Source organism: Salmo trutta, chromosome 3 (genome assembly GCF_901001165.1).
Source record: "Salmo trutta chromosome 3, fSalTru1.1, whole genome shotgun sequence".
In the NCBI taxonomy this organism is placed as follows: Eukaryota; Metazoa; Chordata; class Actinopteri; order Salmoniformes; family Salmonidae; genus Salmo; species Salmo trutta.
In genome coordinates this window covers 63,044,539-63,066,790 of record NC_042959.1, presented here as the reverse complement: position 1 = coordinate 63,066,790, position 22,252 = coordinate 63,044,539, and the positions used below count along the sequence as shown (strand labels likewise).

General features: G+C 43.7%; 1 protein-coding gene across 2 annotated transcripts in view; it reads left to right on the top strand.

Annotated features, from left to right (window-relative positions):
* LOC115164151 (histone-lysine N-methyltransferase 2A) overlaps positions 1–22,252 on the top strand; it is a 54,203-nt gene that overhangs the window by 11,638 nt on the left and 20,313 nt on the right. For both annotated transcript variants that reach the window (XM_029716373.1, XM_029716363.1), the window contains exons 3-18: positions 1,778–6,100; positions 6,294–6,487; positions 6,715–6,828; positions 7,072–7,234; positions 7,382–7,616; positions 7,728–8,026; positions 10,531–10,634; positions 11,254–11,364; positions 12,229–12,342; positions 12,531–12,680; positions 13,061–13,271; positions 13,405–13,518; positions 19,915–20,099; positions 20,441–20,542; positions 20,669–20,779; positions 21,488–21,564. In XM_029716373.1, the coding sequence (XP_029572233.1) occupies positions 1,778–6,100; positions 6,294–6,487; positions 6,715–6,828; positions 7,072–7,234; positions 7,382–7,616; positions 7,728–8,026; positions 10,531–10,634; positions 11,254–11,364; positions 12,229–12,342; positions 12,531–12,680; positions 13,061–13,271; positions 13,405–13,518; positions 19,915–20,099; positions 20,441–20,542; positions 20,669–20,779; positions 21,488–21,564 (6,607 nt within the window). The remainder of the gene's footprint in view (positions 1–1,777; positions 6,101–6,293; positions 6,488–6,714; positions 6,829–7,071; positions 7,235–7,381; positions 7,617–7,727; positions 8,027–10,530; positions 10,635–11,253; positions 11,365–12,228; positions 12,343–12,530; positions 12,681–13,060; positions 13,272–13,404; positions 13,519–19,914; positions 20,100–20,440; positions 20,543–20,668; positions 20,780–21,487; positions 21,565–22,252) is intronic.

Here is a 22,252-nt window from a genome sequence, read left to right as displayed (position 1 = left end):
GGAGAATGTTCTCTGGTCTGATGAAACAAAAATAGAACTGGCCATAATGACCCTCGTTATGTTCGGAGGAAAAAGGGGGAGGCTTGCAAGCCGAAGAACACCATCCCATCCGTGAAGCACGGGGGTGGCAGCTTCATGTTGTGGGGGTGCCTTGCTGCAGGAGGGACTGGTGCACTTCACAAAATAGATGGCATCATGAGGGAGGAAAATTATGTGGATATATTGAAGCAACATCTCAAAACAGGAAGTTAAAGCTTGGTTGCAAATGGGTCTTCCAAATGGACAATGACCCCAAGCATGCTTCCAAAGTTGTGGCAAAATGGCTTAAGGACAACAAAGTCAGGGTATTGCAGTGGCTAGCACAAAGCCCTGACCTCAATCCTATAGAAAATTTGTGGGCAGAACTGGAAAAAGCTTGTGTGAGCAAGGAGGCCTACAAACCTGACTCAGTTACACCAGCTCTGTCAGGAGGAATGGGCCAAAATTCACCCAACTTATTGTGGGAAGCTTGTGGAAGGCTACCCGGAACGTTTGACCCAAGTTAAACAATTTAAAGGCAATGCTACCAAATACTAATTGTGTGTATGTAAACTTCTGACCCACTGGGAATGTGATGAAATAAATAAAAGCTGAAATAAATCATTCTCGCTACTATTATTATATAATTTTTATTAGTAATAAATGTCAGGAATTGTGAAACAGTTTAAATGTACTTGGCTAAGGTTTATGTAAACATCCGACTTCAACTGTACGTACGTACGTACATACAGTGGTGTAAAGTACTTTAGTACTTGAAAGTATTTTTTCTTAAGTAGTTTGTTTTGGGCTTGACTTTACTATTTATATTTTTGACTACTTTTACTTCAATACATTCATAAAGAAAATAATGTACTTTTTACTCCATTTTCTATGACACTCAAAATTCCTGGAAAAGGGTCTAATTCGCACACTTATCAAGAGAACATCCCTGGTCATCCCTACCTCCTCTGATCTGGAGGATTCACTAAACACAAAGCGCTTCATTTGTAAATTATGTGTAAGTGTTGGAGTGTGCCCCTGTCTATCCAGAAAAAGAAAAAAAATGGTGATCTGGTTTGCTTAATATAAGGAGTTTGAAATGTATTTATACATTTACTTTTGATACTTAAGTGTATTTAAAACCCAATACTTTTAGACTGGTATTTTACTGGGTGACTTTCACTATTACTTGAGTCATTTTCTGTTAAGGTATATTGGGTACTTTTTTCACCACTGCAAGTATATACCGGAGTTGCGTACGAAGACGACATTGAAGGTTACTGAGAGGCCTAGTTACAGTTTATCCTTTAAATCTGCTTGAAAATCTATGGCAAGAATTGAAAATGGACGTCTAGCTATGATCAGCAACTAGCTTGAAGAATTTTAAAAAGAGTAATGTGCAAATATTGTACAATCCAGTGGTGCAATGCTCTTTGAGACTTACCCATAAAGACTCACAGCTGTAATTGCTGCCAAAGGTGATTCTGACAACTATTCGCACCCCTGAGTTAATTATATATGTAAATTAGATTTGTGTATTTCATTTGCAATAAATTAGCAAACCTTTATTGTTTTGTGTTTTCACTTCGTCATTATGGGGTATTGTGTGTAGATGGGTGAGAAATTTCATTTTGAACCATTTTGAATTCTGGCTGTAACACAATGTGGAATAAGACAAGGGGTATTTATTCTTTCTGAAGCCATTGTATATCAGCTTAGATAGTAATTTCCTCTCTCATTTGTTATTTTCCTCCATAAGGTGATCCTGTCCAAACAAAATCAAAAAGGATACGAGAGAAGCCACGCCTTGTAGTCACCCCAAAGGAGACAGATGCGTCTCCGACTCCTGAAGAAGATGCACAATCTTCACAAGAAATCCATTGTGCAATTCCTCCAGATGCAGTGCCTTCCAAGGATGGTAGGAAGGGTTTAAAAAACAAGCACTCAAACCCAGCAAAGGAGAGGCGTCCTGCGAAGAACGGGGCAGCTTTAACTCCAAGGATTACCATCAAGTTGGTGGCCAAGAAGACGGTGAGAAAGGAAAAGGGAGGACGTCTAAAATCTGTGGAGAAGCTGAAGGTAAAAGGATTACATTTTCAATCAAAGGCTAATGACGTTAAAGGTGACCTGATCTCCAGTGCCCATGTCAAATTAAAGACCGAGACACAAGCTGATGAGGCACAGCATCTGAATGGCACTGAGGATGAGGGAGGCGGAGGAGCCATACCGGCAAGGAGGCGTGGTAGATCTGCCTCCAAGAACACTGAACCGTGTGTTCAAAGGGGGGCCAAAGTTGGGGACGTTGATGACCAAAAATCAGAGGGGGGTAGAAAATCAACAGGCAAACAGGACATTGCGCTGGAAAGTGGAAATGCGGAGCCAAAAACTGACATTAAGAAATTCAAACGGAAAGAAAGAACCACAGAGGTAAGCACTGAAGTCAATAAACTGGTGATCCGGAGAAGAAATAGAACTACTAATCCACCCTCCGAAACACATGAAGGCCTTGTAACAGAATTAAAAAACCAGAGCAATGACAAAGTATGTCTGGCAGAGTCATTGTTAGAGGTTTCAAGAATAGAGGAAGCCAAACCACCATCCAGAAAGAGTAGGCGTAAACAAAGCAAAGCACATCAAGAAGAGAAGATTGTCACAGAAATCCATGTTCCGTTAGCCACAGAACCTGAAAAGCCAATTGTTGAATCCAATGACGGTCTGGCTTTTAAAAATGACGATGACATAATCGGGATTCCAAGTTTTAAGCTGATTAAAATCAGAAACCCCAAATTGGAAGGCTCATCTCGGTCTGACAGTAAGGGCTCCTCTCGTAAGAAGAAACGAAGCAAGTTTGTGTGGACACTTACATTGGTTAAGGGGAAAAGAAAGGACACCCAAGTGCAGGGCTCTGGAAATACTGTCAAAGGAACAGAGAAGCAGCGGAATACCACTGAATTAGACAATGCCTCTCTTTTTGAACCCAGTGTGATCAAGAGTGTTGAGAACCCTGAAGAGAAAGAGGCCACGAGTTGTACTACTTCCAGAGATGCTGAGCACACACATAATGAGAAGTCTTCCAAGAAGAAGACTAAGGAGACTTCGTCTCTTGAGGAAAAGTCTTCTCTTCCTGTTGAAGTGGGACAGGTAACGCAACCACATCCAGAGGAGGCCACTCAAACTGAATGTGGTGATACTGTGGCAAAGGTTGTTCCACCCCTTCAGATAAAAAAGGTCTCCTCACCCGGTAAACCTAAACGCTCAAAACCATCATTCTTGATCCATCAAACTACTCCTGCGGCTGATGAAAAAAAGATACTGGTAATCACAAAAGATTCAAGTGAAATTCTGGAGGAAGAAATTTCTTTATCAGACACAAATGCTGTGCCAACTCCCAAAGCAAGGAGGAGAAGACTGGCGAAGATGTCTACACCACGGAAGAAGCGTGGAAGTCATAAACCCTGGACAACCCACAAACACAAGCTTCAAACAAGTCCAAATGTGGAACATCCATCTGATGAACCTGCCAGTGAAGCAGAACCACAGACCAATGAGGTTTTGAAGACTGAGGTTTCCACATTGTCTGTTTATAAACCTAGAAGGAGGAGAAGTTTGAGTGTTTCAGTTAGAAAGAGGCCAGGGAAGACACAGATGTTACCTGAACCAACTGAAACTCCAAACACAGAGTTAGCCCCATCTGAACCACAGACAGAGAAGGTCTCCACATTGTCTGTTGTCTCTAAACCTAGGAGAAGAAATTCTAACCTTTCAATTAGAAAGAAGTCAAGAAAGATGCCATCTGAAACTGCAAACACAGAGATGGCCCCATCTGAACAGCAGAGGGAGGAGGTCTCCACGTTGTCTGTCTCTAAATCTAGGAGGAGAATAAATTCTATCCTTTCAATTAGAAAGAAGTCAAAGACACCAACGTCATCTGAAACTCCCAACACCGAGATGGCCCCATCTGAACCACAGGCAGAGGAGGCCTCCACGTTGTCTGTTGTCTCTAAACCTAGGAGAAGAACATCTAGCCTTTCAATAAGAAAGAAGTCAAAGACGCCAACATCTGAAACTCCAACCACTGAGACGGCCCGATCTGAACAGCAGACAGAGGAGATCACCACATTGTCTGTTGTCTCTAAATCTAGGAGGAGAATAAATTCTAGCCTTTCAATTAGAAAGAAGTCAAAGACACCAACATCATCTGAAACTCCGAACACCGAGATGGCCCCATCTGAACCACAGACAGAGGAGGTCTCCACGTTGTCTGTTGTCTCTAAACCTAGAAGAAGAACTTCTAGCCTTTCCATAAGAAAGAAGTCAAAGACACCAAGATCTGAAACTCCAACCACCGAGACGGCCCGATCTGAACAGCAGACAGAGGAGATTTCCACATTGTCTGTTGTCTCTAAATCTAGAAGGAGAAGAAGTTCTAGCCTTTCAATTAGAAAGAAGTCAAAGAAACCAACATCATCTGAAACTCCAAACAAAGAGATGGCCCGATCTGAACTACAGACAGAGGAGATCTCCACATTGGCTCTTGTCTCTAAACCTAGGAGAAGAACTTCTAGCCTTTCAATTAGAAAGAAGTCAAAGAAGCCAACATCTGAAACTCCAAACATAGAATTAGCCCAATCTGAACCTGTGACTTCGGCTGACACTCAACCAGAGGTAAAGGCGGAGCCAGAGACCCAGCCAATAGGGAGTGGAAAGGTGCTGCTTTTGGAGCCCTCTGTTATTGAAAAGACAGAACCACGCCGTCATAGAAGTCTGTTCAAACATGGCAAAAATAAGCGAAGAGCCTTGATTGGACAGAGGCAGAAACAAAGGCAGAGGCCAAGAGGGAGAATGAGTGATGAGAGTAAATCACCTGAAAGTAAGGTATCTGAAGCTGTTGAAGAGGTAGACCTAAAGGAAGTTTCCTCCCCAGAGGCTGCTTCCACACCGGCAAGCTCTAAACTCATTGGCATCCTCAAGACCAAGTACAGAAGGAAAAAGGTCCCCAATTCAAGCCTTCAGTTCCTTGGTACCAAAAGACCAAGAGCCAGGCCTAACACTCTATCTAAGCAGGTAGAAATGGATCTCAACCAGCAAATTTTGGAGGAGCAGGATATACAAGACACTGTGGATGATGAACCACAGTCTGATACTTTTGATGACCAGCATGGTAAATCAAAGTACCTTAAAAACATAAAGCACTTCATCATGCCTGTTGTCAGTGCCCGGTCCTCACGGGTGATCAAGACACCACAGAGGTTTATGGATGATGCTGGCATGTCTGTTTTGCCTCGTAGAAACTCCCCGAAGAAAGGCCAACTATTCGGCTTACACCCACGCACTGGAAGGAAACGAGAAGATGGCACAGGTAGAGAGCTTACTCCTGATCTGCCTATCGACGATGAAGAATTTCTGAATGAGGCGCAGTTGGATGTCGATTTGTTCTCAACTCAGGAACTCGAACAGGAAACCACTGACGTGAGTGATGGCTTATCCTCCGGAAAGCAGTTTGGAAAGAGGAGGTCCCTTTTGAGGAATCCCAGTTTCAAATGGCATGTGCCAGGAGAGTCTGGCGAGGAAGTATATACGCTGGACAAAACTCTTCAGAGCGAGTATGAGACTTTACTTTTATCCAAAGAATTCCAAATTGCTTCTGACCCATCAACCAATCCCCAGGAGGTTCAGAAAAAGAAAAGGTCCTACAAGTTCAACAAGCAAACATCTCACCTAAATATGTACAAGCGACTGAAGAAGCTGCAACCAGGACTTCCCAAAAGGAGAAGAAAAAACATGATGACAGATGGTGTTTGCAATACTCTTCAATCTTCTGTTCATATGCTAGCGGAAGGTCTGGATGATGAAGTCAAGAGCATCTGTCTAAAGAAACGTCCCACAATCACAGCTCCAAGCAAACCCAAATCAAAGCAAGGCAAATCCAAACTCAAGATTGAGGACCTTGATAGCCCTGGTGTTGTGAGAAAAGTCTCTGTGTGTGTTCGGACTATGAATTCAAAGTTCTTAACATTTCAATATGGAGAACATGAGGAGTTGACAGAGGAAGACAAAACAAATGCTGAAAATGTTATTGCAGGTAAGAGAAGAGCAATCAATTAATGCGTATAGTTGTTCAACATTAGCTTGCTTGATAAATAACTGCGCATTATGTAAACCTGGTATTTTTGTTTATTTGTATGTTACTTGGTTTAATGTCTCTGAGTATGTTTTCAAAGCTTAAACTACCCTGGAAAGTAAAGTGACATACTTTTGGACATTCTCTGTCCCAGAAGCAGGAAAGCTTGAGCCACAGGAACTGCATCTGGACATGATCGCTGAGGCTGACCGTGCTACTGCTGAGGAGAAAGGAGCCACCCAGAGAGTTTGCCTCACAGGGGCCAATAAGAGGATGTTCAATCTGCTCAAGAAAGCCAAGGTCCAGCTCAACAAGATCGACCAGCAGAAACAACTCAAGTCCTCAGGGGTAATAATTGTCTCACTCATAAAAAGAATACACTTTAAAATTGGCATGCAGACAGTTATTTTTTTGCAGTAAACAACATGCATGATGGGACTTTTTTCTGATACAGAATATGCTTTATGTTTCCCTTCATTGTCATTAAATAGGATGATATTCATTAACATCAATATTGTGATATCTCTGGAGAGCTTCCTGTGTAAGCCCATAGTGATGAAACATGTTACCTGCAGCTTCTATCAGGGCCTGCTGGCTCCAGAGATGCAGCAGGGAAGAGACAAAGGAGGAAACCGAAAGAGCAGCTTGAGCCTGCTGCCTCAAACATGACTGACCCTCCACTGTCACAGGTATGGGCATATAAACACAATCCTGGTCTGTGCTGTTCTCTGCATATTTTATGTTCAGTGTCTCTTGCTTTTCAATGTGTCTGAATGCAACTTTGTCTCTTTCTCTTACTCAATAAAGTATCAGTATGTTGTTTCTTCCTCACTAAGACCCACCTATTCTGGTCATAAATACATTTTTTATTGTGATAAAAGAATGTGTCATAACAGCATCCCTCCCTGTCCCCCCTCTCTCCTTGTTACCAGGAGTTCCGCAGAGCGGGGGGTCCACGCATCAAACACGTGTGCCGTGCAGCAGCTGTGGTGCTGGGCCAGCCTCGTGCGCTGGTGCCCGATGACATGATCCCCAGACTCAGTGCTCTGCCACTGCATGAGAGAACTGGCATATCCCCCTCTGGCAAGAACCAAGGTAGAGCATCAAGCTTTCAAAACTGATTATCAATGCAAATCTCTCAACAAACATTTTTAAGTGACATCATGCGTTCTTGTCTTTCCCCACAACTTTCTTTGACTTTCATATGAAAGATATCATAATTATATACCTTACCTATTGCAGGTGGTCGGTCTCCCTCTGGGCCAGACAGCCCTGGGCTGCCGGACCAGAAGGTTACCAAGGTCAGGAAGTCGGGAGCAGGTTTTGCTAAACAAAAGAGCCCTGGACCGTTCGGGCTCCGCTCTCGGAGATGTGGGATCTGCAAGGGCTGCAACCACGAGGAGGACTGTGGCGACTGCATGAACTGCCTAGACAAACCCAAATTTGGAGGACCCAATACGAAGCGACAGTGCTGCATGTAAGTGTACTGCTCATCAGAATTGCAAAGGTGACCAACTCACATATATGCTATTGAATTATATAGACTGAATAGACAACTAAATGACAAATGTATTTCTCTCTCCAAAAGATATAAAAGATGCGATCAGATTGAAGACAGAAAGGCACGTCGTCTGAGTGGCAAGTTTCCTAGAGGTCCTGGTAAGCGCAGCCGGCACTTCCTCAGCGTGGTTCAGTCTAGCAATGAGGAAGTTGATGGGATGGAGGTGGGGGACAGCCAGAGCCCATCTGTGAGGAAGCAACCGAGGCGCTGTGTGAAGCCTCGCTCCTACTTTGACCTGCTGGACTATGACTCTGACCTGGAGATCACTGTGGGCTCCAACTCTGCCTCCCCTGGCCGGAGGAGAGGCCCCGGCCCACGCAGCCAAGGTAGTAATGTAACATTATTGAGAAGTGATCATACAAAGGGATTTTCCTCTGTTTATTTAATATCTTCAGATCTTCTAGAACAGGTATTCCCAAACTGGGGTACGCGCAATGCCGTCGGGGGTACGCCAAATAAAAATGTGATTCACATTTTTAAATAAAAAAAAAAAAATAGTTTTTTCTTCACATTTTCCAGCAGTCCATTTAGTAAGGCCCGCGTCCATAGAGACACATACCAGCTCTACAGGTAGTACCGCTATTACCAGTAGTACTACACCTGCACCAGTCAACGACACATTGTTCTGCTTCCACGAGCACGTCCAATGCTAGCATCAGTAATTCTACATTTGTTGTTAGCCCAGCTATCATGGACACTGACAGTTGTGAATCTGATGCAGCCGAAGAGCTACTGCCCCCTTACCTGGGAAAGCACTGAACAACAGACAGGGACGTTGAACCATCGAAGAGGCGCAAATATGATGACAACTACATTGATTTGGGGTTCACTTACATTGGGAGTAGTGCCTTTCCTCAGCCACAGTGTGTTATATGTGTAAAAGTACTATCTCACAACTCAATGAAACCTTCACTCTTGTACAGACATTTAGAAACAAAACATGCCAATTTGAATTATAAGCCAAAGGAGTTTTTTGAGCGAGAATTAAGATGACTTTTGAGTAGTAAGACATGTATAAAAGCAACAGATGCCATTAATAAGAAGGGGCTAGAAGCATCTTATATGGTGAGCTACCGAGTGGCTAGGACAGGCAAGCCCCATGCTATTGTGGAGGACTGAATTCTTCCTGCTGACGTGGATATGGCTGGGGGAAAAGGCCAAGTAAACTATACAGACAGTGACTTCATCAAACAACACTGTTTCACGACGCAACAGTGACATGGCAGGAGATGTTTCGAAACAATTACTGATTCGCATACAAGCCAGTGAATTATATATGTTACAGCTGGATGAGTCAACAGACGTGGTGGGCCTGGCACAGCTCCTGGTATAGGTCCGTTACGTTTATGGGGGAAGACATCCTCTTCTGCAAACCAGGACAACAGGAGAGGATATTTTTAAAGTACTGGACAGCTTTGTGACAAAGCTGGGCCTTGTCAAATGGACTTTGGTGGTCACGATGTGTTATCTGTACTGATGGCGCAAAAGCCATGACAGGGAGACATAGTGGAGTGGTAACGCATGTGCAAGCAGTTGCTTCCGACGCCACTTGGGTGCCCTGCAACATACACCAAGAGGCTCTTGCTGCCAAGGGAATGCCTGACGGCTTGAAAGACGTTTTGGACACTACAGTGAAAATGGTTACATTTTAAAGCAAGGCCCCTGAACTCTCATGTATTTTCTGCGCTATGCAATGATATGGGCAGCGACCATGTAATGCTTTAACCACACACAGAAGTGCGATTCTCTTTACTGACCATCATTTTCACTTGTATATACCGCTTGCATGAGGAGTTTTTCACACGACTGGCCTATCTGGTTGATGTTTTTTCTCGCCTGAATGATCTGAATCTAGGATTACAGGGACTCTCCGCAACTATATTCACTGTGTGGGACAAAATTGGGGCTATGATTAAGAAGTTGGAGCTCTTCTCTGTCTGCATTAACAAGGACAACACACAGGTCTTTCCATCATTGTAGGATTTTTTTTATGTGCAAATTAACCCAAATTTATGGACAATGTTAAATGTGATATAGTGAAGCACCTGAGTGAGTTGGGTGTGCAATTACGCAGATACTTTCCCGAAATGGATGACACAAACAACTGGATTCGTTATCCCTTTCACGCCCACTTATCGATATCTGAACAAGAGAAAATTGAATTTAATCAGAAGCCACTGCCAAATTTCTGGATTGGGCTGTGCTCAGATTATCTTGCCTTGGCAAATCCCGCTGTTAAGACACTGATGACCTTTGCAACCATGTACCTATGTGAGAGTAGATTCTCGGCCCTCAGTAGCATGAAAACTAAATACAGGCACAGACTATGTGTGTAAAATGATTTAAGATTGAGACTCTCCAATGCAACCCAACATTGCAGAGTTATGTGCATCCTTTCAAGCACACCCTCCTCATTAACCTGTGGTGAGTTATTCACAATTTTCGATGAACAAATAAAGTTTTATATGTAAGATTGCTAAATAAAGAGCAAATATTATTATATTATTATTTGTGCCCTGGTCCTATAAGAGCTCTTTGTCACTTCCCACAAGCCGGGTTGTGACAACAACTCACACTGATTCTTATGTTTAATAAATGTATAGTGTTTGTGTGTGTGGCAGGCTTACAATGATGGCAAAAAACTATATTTGAGAGTGCGCTGACCCTGGTGCAGCTGGAGGTTGAATGTTTGAAGGGGTACGGGACTATAAAAGGTTTGGGAACCACTGTTCTAGAAGATCCCGTTCAAAGCTGTGAGGTAATGCGTTAACTCTGAAGTATTAACGCTGTATGTCTAATGACCGCTGCAATGGTTCCTTTTCGTCTTCAGACTTTGTCTCTCTGGATGGATTCCTGGGAGACCTGTCGGACGACGGTGTGAGACATCGCAGGCTGCACCACCGAGTCCCTCCTGGTCGCCGTAAAACTGACAAGGTAAAGAATCACAACAGAGCTGCTGCTGCTCTGATGCCACTGAGCAGGCGGTGCATGAATTGACAGTTTCTGGGTCTCCTAGGTGTATAACACAAAGGATCTCCACAACCCCCATCTATCTCTCTCTCCAATCTCTCTCTCTCTCCAATCACTTCGTCTTCTCTCTGCTGCACCTTATGGTGGGATTCCCTGTCCTCTCTTCCTTCTCTCTCCTCTCATTCTGAGTTAAGCTTCTGCTTGCTTAGGTGCTCGTTGCAATAATGCTGGTGCTCTTTTGCTTTGGCCTCAGCAGTCCCACCCTTCACAGGCACAGCAAAGGCGGACAGGCCCATGGAGTGGTGGTGTCTACAGCTGGCTGGACGATGTCCACCAGGGAGAGAGAGAGTCAGAGGGGCTGTCGGCGGAGCAGCTACTGCTGCAGATGACGCAGTCCCCCCCACAGTCAGACCTGGAGCTATCCTCCTACCCCGAGGACCAGGGGTCCCCCCACCCCTGGCGCCTGCTATCCCACACTGGGGCCATCCCGGTGTGGGCAAGGGTAGGGGGTGAGAGGGGAAGGATGTTGGTGGAGGAGGGGTGGGGACGAGCCCGTTTTCATCCTCCGTCGTATTTTTCCCAGAATCCTCTGGAACAGACGCCACCCAGCGTCCTGGCCGCCCTAGCCAATGGATTCGACCAAAGGGAGAGGGAGCCCTCCGAGCCTACGCACAAGATCGGCGTGGACTTCAAGGTCGGATGCTTTTCCCTGACTCTTGTAGCTGTGGTTTTAGAGATCTCATTTACCAGTCAGCTACTGATTTTGCTTGTCGAGCAAATCCAGAAAGATATAGGCCCAGCACAAGTGCATTGATTTAAACAACTGAACTTGAGCCTTGAATTATAATTAAGCAATAAAGCTGAGAAGGTGTGGTATATTTCAGCAGTAAGGCCCGAGGGAGTGTGGTATATGGCCATTATACCACGGCCAAGGGCTGTTCTTAAGCACGACGCAACACGGAGTGCCTGGACACAACCCTTAGTCGTGGTATATTGACCATATATCACAAACCCCTGAGGTGCCTTATTGCTATTATAAACTGTTTACCAATGGATTTAGAGCAGTAAAAATTAAGTGTTTTGTCACACCCGTGGTATACGGTGTGATATACCATGGCTGTCAGCCATTCAGCATTCAGGGCTTGAACCACCCAGTTTATAATGGCCAATATACCAGAAATCCCTGAGGTGCCTTATTGCTATTATAAACTGTTACCAACATAAATATAACAGTAAATAAGTTGTTTTGTGTCATACCCGTGCTATATTGTATGCAAAATACACAGCAAGAATGCTGTTTCAGCCCATCAGCATCCAGGACCCAAACTACTCCATTTATAACCATGGTTAAATTAGCCATGGTCATCATCAGGTTTTGTCTTTGGTTTAGTTCTGTAATACCCTTATCTATCCACTGGATGTCAGTGTTCTTCTACATCATGAGTCCAAAAGGCTGTTTCCCATCTCTGTATCTCCCACTCCTGTGTCTGACTCTGTCCTGCGGGCCTCAGTATGAGAGCTGAAAGCTGTGTCTAAGCCTCCCCTGTCTGCCATGCAGGAGGACTGTAACCTCCAGAACGTGTGGATGATGGGAGGCCTGAGTATCCTGACCTCTGTGCCCATCATGCCCCCCTGTGTCTGCCTGCTGTGTGCCAGTAAAGGACAACAAGAGGTAAAGGCTCACAACATGGCTCTGTTATTCCAATGTCCCATTGGAGGAATGTCTGTTTTCAACACTGCTATTTTCTATAGTATGTTTTGACATATAGGATGTTTTTGTCAATGTATGGCCATGATGGATCTTTTGAATCCACATTGGAAAGTCTTAAACCTGCAGACCGTTGTCTGTTCCTATTCTAGCAAATGCTGTACTGCCAGGTGTGCTGTGAGCCCTTCCACCGGTTTTGCCTTGAGCCAACGGAACGGCCCTCTGAGGAGAACAAGGAGAACTGGTGCTGTCGCCGCTGCAAGTGCTGCCATATATGTGGCAGAAAAAACAAGCACTCCAAGGTATGGGTCCACACAAGGCCCCAGTCACTCCAGTCACACCTGAGGACTTAACCACCTGGTCACTAGTTTTTAGGCTGTATCTAGGGTCTATAGTTAACCCATAGACTGAAGAGGAAGTGAGACACTGCACTCTGTTTATTTTCTGGTTCAATGAGAGTCAATGAACTGAGTAGACCAGATCTAGCTGCTATTGATGTCTATGGGAGAGACACTTAAGTAGACCAAAACTGACATTTTGTTCAATTGTTAACGGCCTGAGTACGAACTATCTTCATATATCCACCATCTTTGGTTGTTACTGATCAGGAAAAAACTGTGACATCAGTATTGCCACCAATCTATGTGTAACTGTAATACTGTATCTCTCTGGTGTTCCTCAGCCTCTGCTGGAGTGTGACAGATGTCAGAACTGTTATCACCCTTCATGCCTGGGGCCTAACTACCCCAAACCCAACAGGAGGAGGAAGGCCTGGGTGTGTATGACGTGCATCAGGTGTAAAAGCTGTGGGGTTACACCAGGGAAGAGTTGGGACACCGAGTGGAACCACGATAAAGGACTCTGTCCAGACTGCACCAAGCTCCACGACCAAGGTGAGACGACGTGAGCGCTTTGGGGAAGTCGATCTGCAAACACAAATGTTAAAACATGATTAGACAAGTTCATTTATTTGATTTCACTGTTTATATGGGAATGGCAGGATATTGACGATATCTCTTTCTAAAGGCAACTACTGTCCGATCTGCTTCAAGTGCTATGAGGACAGTGACTACGACAGTCAGATGATGCAGTGTGCCACCTGTAACCACTGGGTCCATGCCAAGTGTGAGGACCTGACAGGTGGGTTTTCCAGTGTTACGCCCAACTTATTCTGCTGTGTAACAGGCTCCCATGCTCAGCAGTACCTTTCACAAGGATGCAAACTTGTCACTTTTCCGTGTTATTTGCCTTTTTATCTCAGAATGAAGAAGGTCATCCACGTGAGTCATGTAGATCTGACAAAAAGTGCATTATATGTAGTGTATCACTCATTGAGTTATAACGTCGAGGCCCCAACAGATCTTCTCCCTGTGTGATCCCGACCCTCTGCGTCCTACAAATAGAATACCAGGGTTTAGATCGGGATGTCAGGTATGTCAGATCAGAACGAGTGCTTCATCCAGTATCACGTGTGACAGCTGTGAGCAGCCAGCTGCGTCCCACTAACCAGCCGTTAGCCTGCTCAGCGGCCTCTCTCCATCTGTTCTTTCTGCACATCTCTATCACTTTTAAAATGCTATTTAGCCGTGATGGCGAGCTGGGGTGTGCAGACAGTGATGTGGTTTCTGTTACATTTGTTTAATTATTGGAGCTGCTCGCAGTGCAAGGGAAGTGGATACATATTGCTCTGTATTATGATACTTGGTCTGGTAGCACATCCTTAGTAAAGTGTTGGTATGGTGACAACCCCACTCTGAAAATAGGCACATTTTCTTGCAGTTTACGTAGTTTTTTTTGTATGTTTCTGTGCAAAGAATGTCTGTCACCTTTTTTGGCCCTCAACAGTTTGCATCCCCGCTTTCACAATAGAGAGCATACACTGAGTGTACAAAACATTAGACACACCTGCTATTTCCATGACAGACTGACCAGCTGAATCCAGTTGAAATGTTGTGTATTGAGGAAAAAGGGGGAGGCTTGCAAGCCGAAGAACACCATCCCAACCGTGAAGCACGGGGGTGGCAGCATGTTGTGGGGGTGCTTTGCTGTAGGAGGGACTGGTGCACTTCACAAAATAGATGGCATTATGTGGAAGGAAAATGTGGATATATTGAAACAACATCTCAAGACATCAGTCAGGAAGTTAAAGCTTGGTCGCAAATGGGTCTTCCAAATGGACAATGACCCCAAGCATAATTCCAAAGTTGTGGCAAAATGGCTTAAGGACAACAAAGTGAAGGTATTGGAGTGGCCATCACAAAGCCCTGACCTCAATCCTATAGAAAATTTGTGGGCAGAACTGAAAAAGCGTGTGCGAGCAAGGAGGCCTACGAACCTGACTCAGTTACGCCAGCTCTGTCAGGAGGAATGGGCCAAACTTCATCCAACTTATTGTGGGAAGCTATTTGGCTAAGGTGTATGTAAACTTCTGACTTCAACTGTATATAATAACAAAGTTTCCCATCTTGTGCTTTTGTAGTGGGTTTTTTCTCCAGTTATGAAGAAGTTGACCTTTACTCTCAGGAACATGTTTCTCCCCAAAAAATTGTCTAGTTTCAGTTAGTTTTCCTTGGAATTTACGCCATAGGAGGGTACCGATAGGACGCATGGGGAGTGAGTAGATGTGTTTTTACAGACAAAACTGTTTGTATATATAGAAGCCAGACACCAGAGTTTAAATTATGCCCATAAAATCGATAGGTCAATATATCCCCAAGTACCTGGTAATCTATGTATAACAACAAACCAATCAGTTGGTAAAGCACAGTGACTCAACCATGGCTTCCCTCAGAGGAAAAGACAAGGAACAACTTGGAGATTGCAAATGAGAGTAATGAACATCTAAGGGATATCCAGGAAAGCGTAGCTAAAAGGCTCTTGATGCTCACTTGAGTAAAAGTAAAGATACCTTTTAATAGAAAATGACTCAAGTGACAGTCACCCAGTAAAATACTAATTGAGTAATAGTCTAAAAGTATTTGGTTTTAAATATAGTTAAGTATCAAAAGTAAAACTGTAAATCATTGCAAATTCCTTATTAAGCAAACCAGACAGCACAATTTTCTTTTTTGTTTTCTTTTTTTTTTTTTTTTTTTTACATCTAGCCAGGGGCACACTCTCCCCCTCAGATATAATTTACAAATGAAGGATTTGTGTTTAGTGAGTCCATCAGAGACAGTAGGGATGACCAGGGATATTCTCTTGATAAGTGTGTGAATGTATAGAGTAAAATGTATGGAGTAAAAAGTATACCTTCTTTAGGAATGTAGTGAAGTAAAAGTTGTCAAAAATATAAATAGTGAAGTACAGATACTGGGGAAAAAACTTGAAAGTACTCCTTAAGTACTTTACACCACTGGTATTCAGGACATAAAGTTAATTTCTTAGTCAAATTCTTTGCAGTTTTACTTTAGTGCCTTACTGCAAACAGGATGCATGTTTTGGAGAATTTTTGGTATACACAGGCTTCCTACTTTTCACTCTGTCAATTAGTATTGTGGAGTAACTACAAATCAAATGTATTTATATAGCCCTTCTTACATCAGCTGATATCTCAAAGTGCTGTACAGAAACCCAGCCTAAAACCCCAAACAGCAAGCAATGCAGGTGTAGAAGCACGGTGGCTAGGAAAAACTCCCTAGAAAGGCCAAAACCTAGAGAGAAACCAGGCTATGAGGGGTGGCCAGTCCTCTTCTGGCTGTGCCGGGTGGAGATTATAACAGCACATGGCCTAGATGTTCAAATGTTCATAAATGACCAGCATTGTCAAATAATAATAATCATAGTAGTTGTCGAGGGTGCAACAAATCAGTAACACAGAGTAAGTGTCAGTTGGCTTTTTCATAGCCGATCTTTGAGAGTATCTCTACCGCTCCTGCTGTCTCTAGAGAGTTGAAAACAGCAGGTCTGGGACAGGTAGCACGTCCGGTGAATAGGTCAGGGTTCCAGCAGGTCTGGGACAACAGGTCTGGGACAGGTAGCACGTCCGGTGAACAGGTCAGGGTTCCATAGCTGCAGGCAGAACAGTTGGAACTGGAGCAGCAGCACGGCCAGGTGAACTGGGGACAGCAAGGAGTCATCAATCCAGGTTGTCCTGTGGCATGGTCCTAGGGCTCAGGTCTTCCGAGAGAGAGAGAGAAAGAAAGAAAGAGAAAGAGAGAATTAGAGAGAGCATATTTAAATTCACACAGGACACCGGAAAAGACGAGAAATATTCCAGATGTGACAGACTGACCCTAGCCCCCCGACACATAAGCTACTGCAGCATAAATACTGGAGGCTGAGACAGGAGGGGTCAGGAGACACTGTTGCCCCATCTGATGAAACCCCCGGACAGGGCCAAACAGGTAGAATATAACCCCCCACACTTTGCCAAAGCACAGCCTCCACACCACTGGAGGGATATCTCCAACCACCAACATACCATCCCGGGACAAGGCCGAGTATAGCCCACAAAGATCTCCGCCACGGCACAGCCCAAGGGGGGGGGCACCAACCCAGACAGGAAGACCACGTCAGTGACTCAACCCACTCAAGTGACGCACCCCTCCCAGGGACGGCATGGAAGAACATCAGTAAGCCAGTGACTCAGGCCCCGTAATAGGGGTAGAGGCAGAGAATCCCAGTGGAAAGAGGGGAAACCGGCCAGGCAGAGACAGCAAGGGCGGTTCGTTGCTCCAGCCTTTCCATTCACCTTATGTACGGCAGCACCAAATCGGAAAGATAGGTAGGAGCAAGCCCATGTAATGCTTTGTAGGTTAGCAGTAAAACCTTGAAATCAGCCCTTGTCTTAACAGGAAGCCAGTGTAGGGAGGCTAGCGCTGGAGTAATATGATCGAATTTTTTGGTTCTAGTCAGGATTCTAGCAGCCGTATTTAGCACTAACTGAAGTTTATTTAGTGCTTTATCCGGGTAGCCGGAAAGTAGAGCATTGCAGTAGTCCAACCTAGAAGTAACAAAGGCATGGATTAATTTTTCTGCGTCATTTTTGGACAGAAAGTTTCAGATTTTTGCAATGTTACGTAGATGAAAAAAAGCTGTCCTTGAAACAGTCTTGATATGTTCTTCAAAAGAGAGATCAGGGTCCAGAGTAACGCCGAGGTCCTTCACAGTTTTATTTGAGACGACTGTACAACCATCCAGATTAATTGTCAGATTCAACAGAAGATCTCTTTGTTTCTTGGGACCTAGAACAAGCATCTCTGTTTTGTCCGAGTTTAAGAGTAGAAAGTTTGCAGCCATCCACTTCCTTATGTCTGAGACATTTTGGAGCTTCACCATGTTTAATTGAAATGTACAGCTGTGTGTCATCCGCATAGCAGTGAAATTTAATATTATGTTTTCGAATGACATCCCCAGGAGGTAAAATATATAGTGAAAACAATAGTGGTCCTAAAACGGAACCTTGAGGAACACCGAAATTTACAGTTGATTTGTCAGAGGACAAACCATTCACAGAGACAAACTGATATCTTTCTGACAGATAAGACCTAAACCAGGCCAGAACTTGTCCATGTAGACCAATTTGGGTTTCCAATCTCCAAAAGAATGTGGTGATTGATGGTATCAAAAGCAGCACTAAGATCTAGGAGCACGAGGACAGACGCAGAACCTCGGTCTGACGTCATTAAAAGGTCATTTACCACCTTCACAAGTGCAGTCTCAATGTTATGATGGGGACCAAAACCAGACTGAAGCGTTTCGTGTACATTGTTTGTCTTCAGGAAGGCAGTGAGTTGCTGCGCAACAGCTTTTTCTAAAATTTTGAGAGGAATGGAAGATTCGATATAGGCCGATAGTTTTTTATAATTTCTGGGTCAAGATTTGGCTTTTTCAAGAGAGGCTTTATTACTGCCACTTTTAGTGAGTTTGGTACACATCCGGTGGATAGAGAGACGTTTATTATGTTCTACATAGGAGGGCCAAGCACAGAAAGCAGCTCTTTCAGTAGTTTAGTTGGAATAGGGTCCAGTATGCAGCTTGAAGGTTTAGAGGCCATGATTATTTTCAACTACAATGTTGATCCATCCTCATTTTTCTTCTATCACAGCCATTAAACTCTTTAACTGTTTTTAAAAAGTCACGATTGGCATCATGCTGAAATTCCTGAGCGGTTTACTTCCTCTCTGGCAACTTTGTAGTGAGTGACTGGGTGTATTGATACACCATCCAAACTGTAATGAATAACTTCACCATGCTCAAAGGGATATTCAATTTCTGCTTTTTTTAGCCCACCTAGCAATAGGTGACCTTTGCAAGGCATTGGAAAACATCCCTGGTCTTTGTGGTTGATTCTGTGTTTGAAATTCACTGCTCAACTGAGGGATCTTACAGATAAGTGTGTGTGTGTGGTACAGAAATGAGAATTGATTGTGTGTGGTACAGAGATGAGATTGTTGTCCCACACTTCAATGGCTGTGCGAAGCTGCTGGATATTGGCGGGAACTGGAATGCGCTGACATACACGTTGATCCAGAGCATACCAAACATATTTAATGGGTCACATGTCTGGTGAGTATGCAGGCCATGGAAGAACTGGGACATTTTCAACTTCCAGGAATTGTGTACAGATCCTTGCGACATGGGGCCGTGCATTATCATGCTGAAATATGATGGCGGCGGATGAGTGGCACGACAATGGGCCTCAGGATCTTGTTACGGTATCTCTGTGCATTCAGATTGCCATAAAATGTAATTGTGTTCGTTGTCCGTAGCTTATGCAAGCCCGTACCATAACCCCACCGCCACCATAGGGCACTCTGAAATCTTATTTTTCTAGATTGTAGAATAATAGTGAACACGTCAAAACTATGAAATAACACATGGAATCATGTAGTAAACAAACAAAGATATTTTATATTTGAGATTCTTCAAAGTAGCCACCCTTTGTCTTGACAGCTTTGCTCACTCTTGGCACTTTCAAGTTTATTTTTCACATCCATTTTGTTTTCATGTGTTCGGAGTTTGTTAACCAATTTATTGATCTGATTATGATAGGCTATAGGCAAGGCCTTATTGGTCACGTGCATGCAGTGCATACATATTTCACGTAAAGAGAAGAAGGGTCTAGGGAATATTGTTCCTTAACAAATGTAGGTATTTCAGTAACATAACTTTTCAGTTTAAGAAACAAGTAAGAAATGAAATCGCTGTTATTATGTTGCAGCATTGGCACGGACAGTGCAATAAACACTTGCTGTTTGCTGCACCAGGGAGGAGAGACTTGCTGTCATTTATTCTAAATGTTTTTACTCAGTGTGCCCAATGGGCTCCCTCATGAGTAATTTGTCTAAATTATTTAATCAAACGTTGAGCTTAAATCACCAGACAAGCTCGGTGCATATAGTTGATTTTATTCAAATGCATAGGGTGTGTTTATATGTGGGGGGAAAAATGTACAATTTTGGTTGGTCTAAGGAACAGATGCCTCTGTCTGGGTCAGCCCAAATCTGAAGTTAATCACATGCTGTTATCTCCCATGCTTTGATGTAGTGCCAAGGAATGGTTCTTATGGTTCTCCGCTCTCTTCCCCTCCAGGTGACCTGTATGAGATTCTGTCCAGCCTGCCAGAGAGTGTGGCATATTCCTGCCGGCCCTGCAGCCAGTCCCAGCCCAGCGCCTGGAGGGAGCTGCTCCACATGGAGCTGAGGGCCGGGGTAGAGAAGGTGCTGGCCTGCCTGCTCACCTCCACTCTCACCCAGCACCTCATTGCCTGCTCACAGGTGGGAGATACAAGGCCGTACAATGCTTCTTACCACAGGATGATAAATGAGACAGGATGCTCAGGCTGAAAATAGCAACAGGCTTTTTAACACCTAGCATGACTTGTAGTCAAGTTTTGATGTGGCTTTTCTGAAGAAATCATTTAAAAGAACGAGTGCAACGACTCTCTCTCTTTTAAAAAAAAGTTTATTAGCTGATATCAGATGTACATTTACAGACAGATCTGCTAGGACTATTTGCCTGTTCCTCTTGAACTGTTGCACATAAGTGCTTGTGTGGCTATATGTTCAGTGTTGTTTCTCTGTAGCATACTAAATTTGACCCTATTCCCCTCATGTAGTGTGTGACCCAGGTTGACCCTGACAGTGGAGCGGAGGGCCAGCCAGCCTGTGACCTCCGTGCTGTGGGCAAGAAGTTTGACAAAGGCCTCTACACCACCCTGGTCAGTGTCTATCTATATAGCATCTGAATTGGCAGGACAGGATCTCAAAGATTTCAAAGGAAGATGAGTGAGCAGTGTCAGCTAAATAACTCTGTTTGTATATTTCCATGTCTATTTATGTTGTAGAAATCATTCCATGAAGATGTGGTGCAAGTGGTGCGGAGGCGTCTGGATCAGGAGGAGTCTCTCCCGGAGGATGAAAGGCCCACAGCCGTGGCCCGCTCCTACTACTTGAAGGTAATGCTGAGTACTCAGACAGCAACACTCTGGGAGGAAACGAATCGGAAGTATTTACTTGATCGTGTAGCTGCAAGCACAGTACTTTCAGTATGACGGAAAAACAGTTGGTTGAACGAGGTCTTCTGCAATGTTATTGCGTTTTTCCTGTACTTTAGCTACATGAACACAGCTTTTTTGTTAAAAGCACACACACGTGATAATAAACGGATATACAAATGTTCCCACTACACTTGGCTGCACTATGTGAACACAGCTGTTTACGCTCATCTTGCTTGAGACATTCTCAACTTATTTTGAAATATTGTGTATAGACTGTACACACTAGTTTAAATGTTTCATAAAGTTACATATCAGAAGTTAGACAACACAGACACTTGAATACCCTCACCCTAACACAATGCATGGTCTGTACTCAGTCAGTGACATCAGTCCTCAGTATATGTCTTGTGGTGTCTTAAGTTGTTCCATATGGCTGTCTAGTCAGCAGAACGGTATGTAATTGAGAATGAGTTATGGGGCGCTGTGATTCTGGTGGTCATGACTCCCCTGGTGGTCATAGGTTCACTTGGTTCAAACTAAAGTCATAGAAGATGGTTGAATCCAAGAACATTTGGAATGTTTATTGTAAAGAAAAAAGCAGTACACGTTTTAAAATGGCCAACAGGGGAGTGTAGATTCACCCTCTCCTCACTGTTCTCTCTGCAGCTTCTGGAGGAGGTCTTCAGCTGGTTCAACAGTCAGGACCCCAAAGTGTGGGACCCCCGACCCAAAGACCTGCCTATGTGAGTAGCAATCTGCTCCTCATATCTTCTAGTTCAGGATATCTCAACTGGTGGCCCACAGTGATTTTATTTCCCACGCATAAAGAGAAATAAGTGGTTTTATACAAATGTACGTTTTGATATGACTGTTTTAGTCAAATTATTATATCTGTTTGAGCTTCTTGTGATCATTTCGCAGTCTACATTTTGCAGTCGACTAGTTAATGATCCTGTCATAGTCTGTTAAACCTGGTTTTTGTTATGCTTGTAAATTCGGGGATCGATTTACCAAGGCTCTTAGATGGTTATCTGTCTGGGAGTTATTTCTCAGACATTGGGATTTGGGGGATTTAACACTTAGGTTGAAGAAGTTGCCATGTTTTAAGTCATCAGATATTGACTCATGTGAAAATGTCTATGAAATTCCAGTTTAACTTTGGGTTGTAACATATTTCTTCACTACTGCCCTGCAGGAATGTATGTATTTTCCCATGAAGCAACATAAGCCTACATTCAGTGGAGCAACTGATTTATTGTTTCCTGGTTTGCCACACATTTGTATGCCACCCATGTTGTTCACATCCTGATGGGAAATGATGAGTTGATTGAATTGTACTATACTGCCAACAACAACCTTAAAGTGGGGGAACAGTCATTCAAATATAATGTGACAGGAAGTTACAGAAGTTAGTCTTACAATTATTTTCTT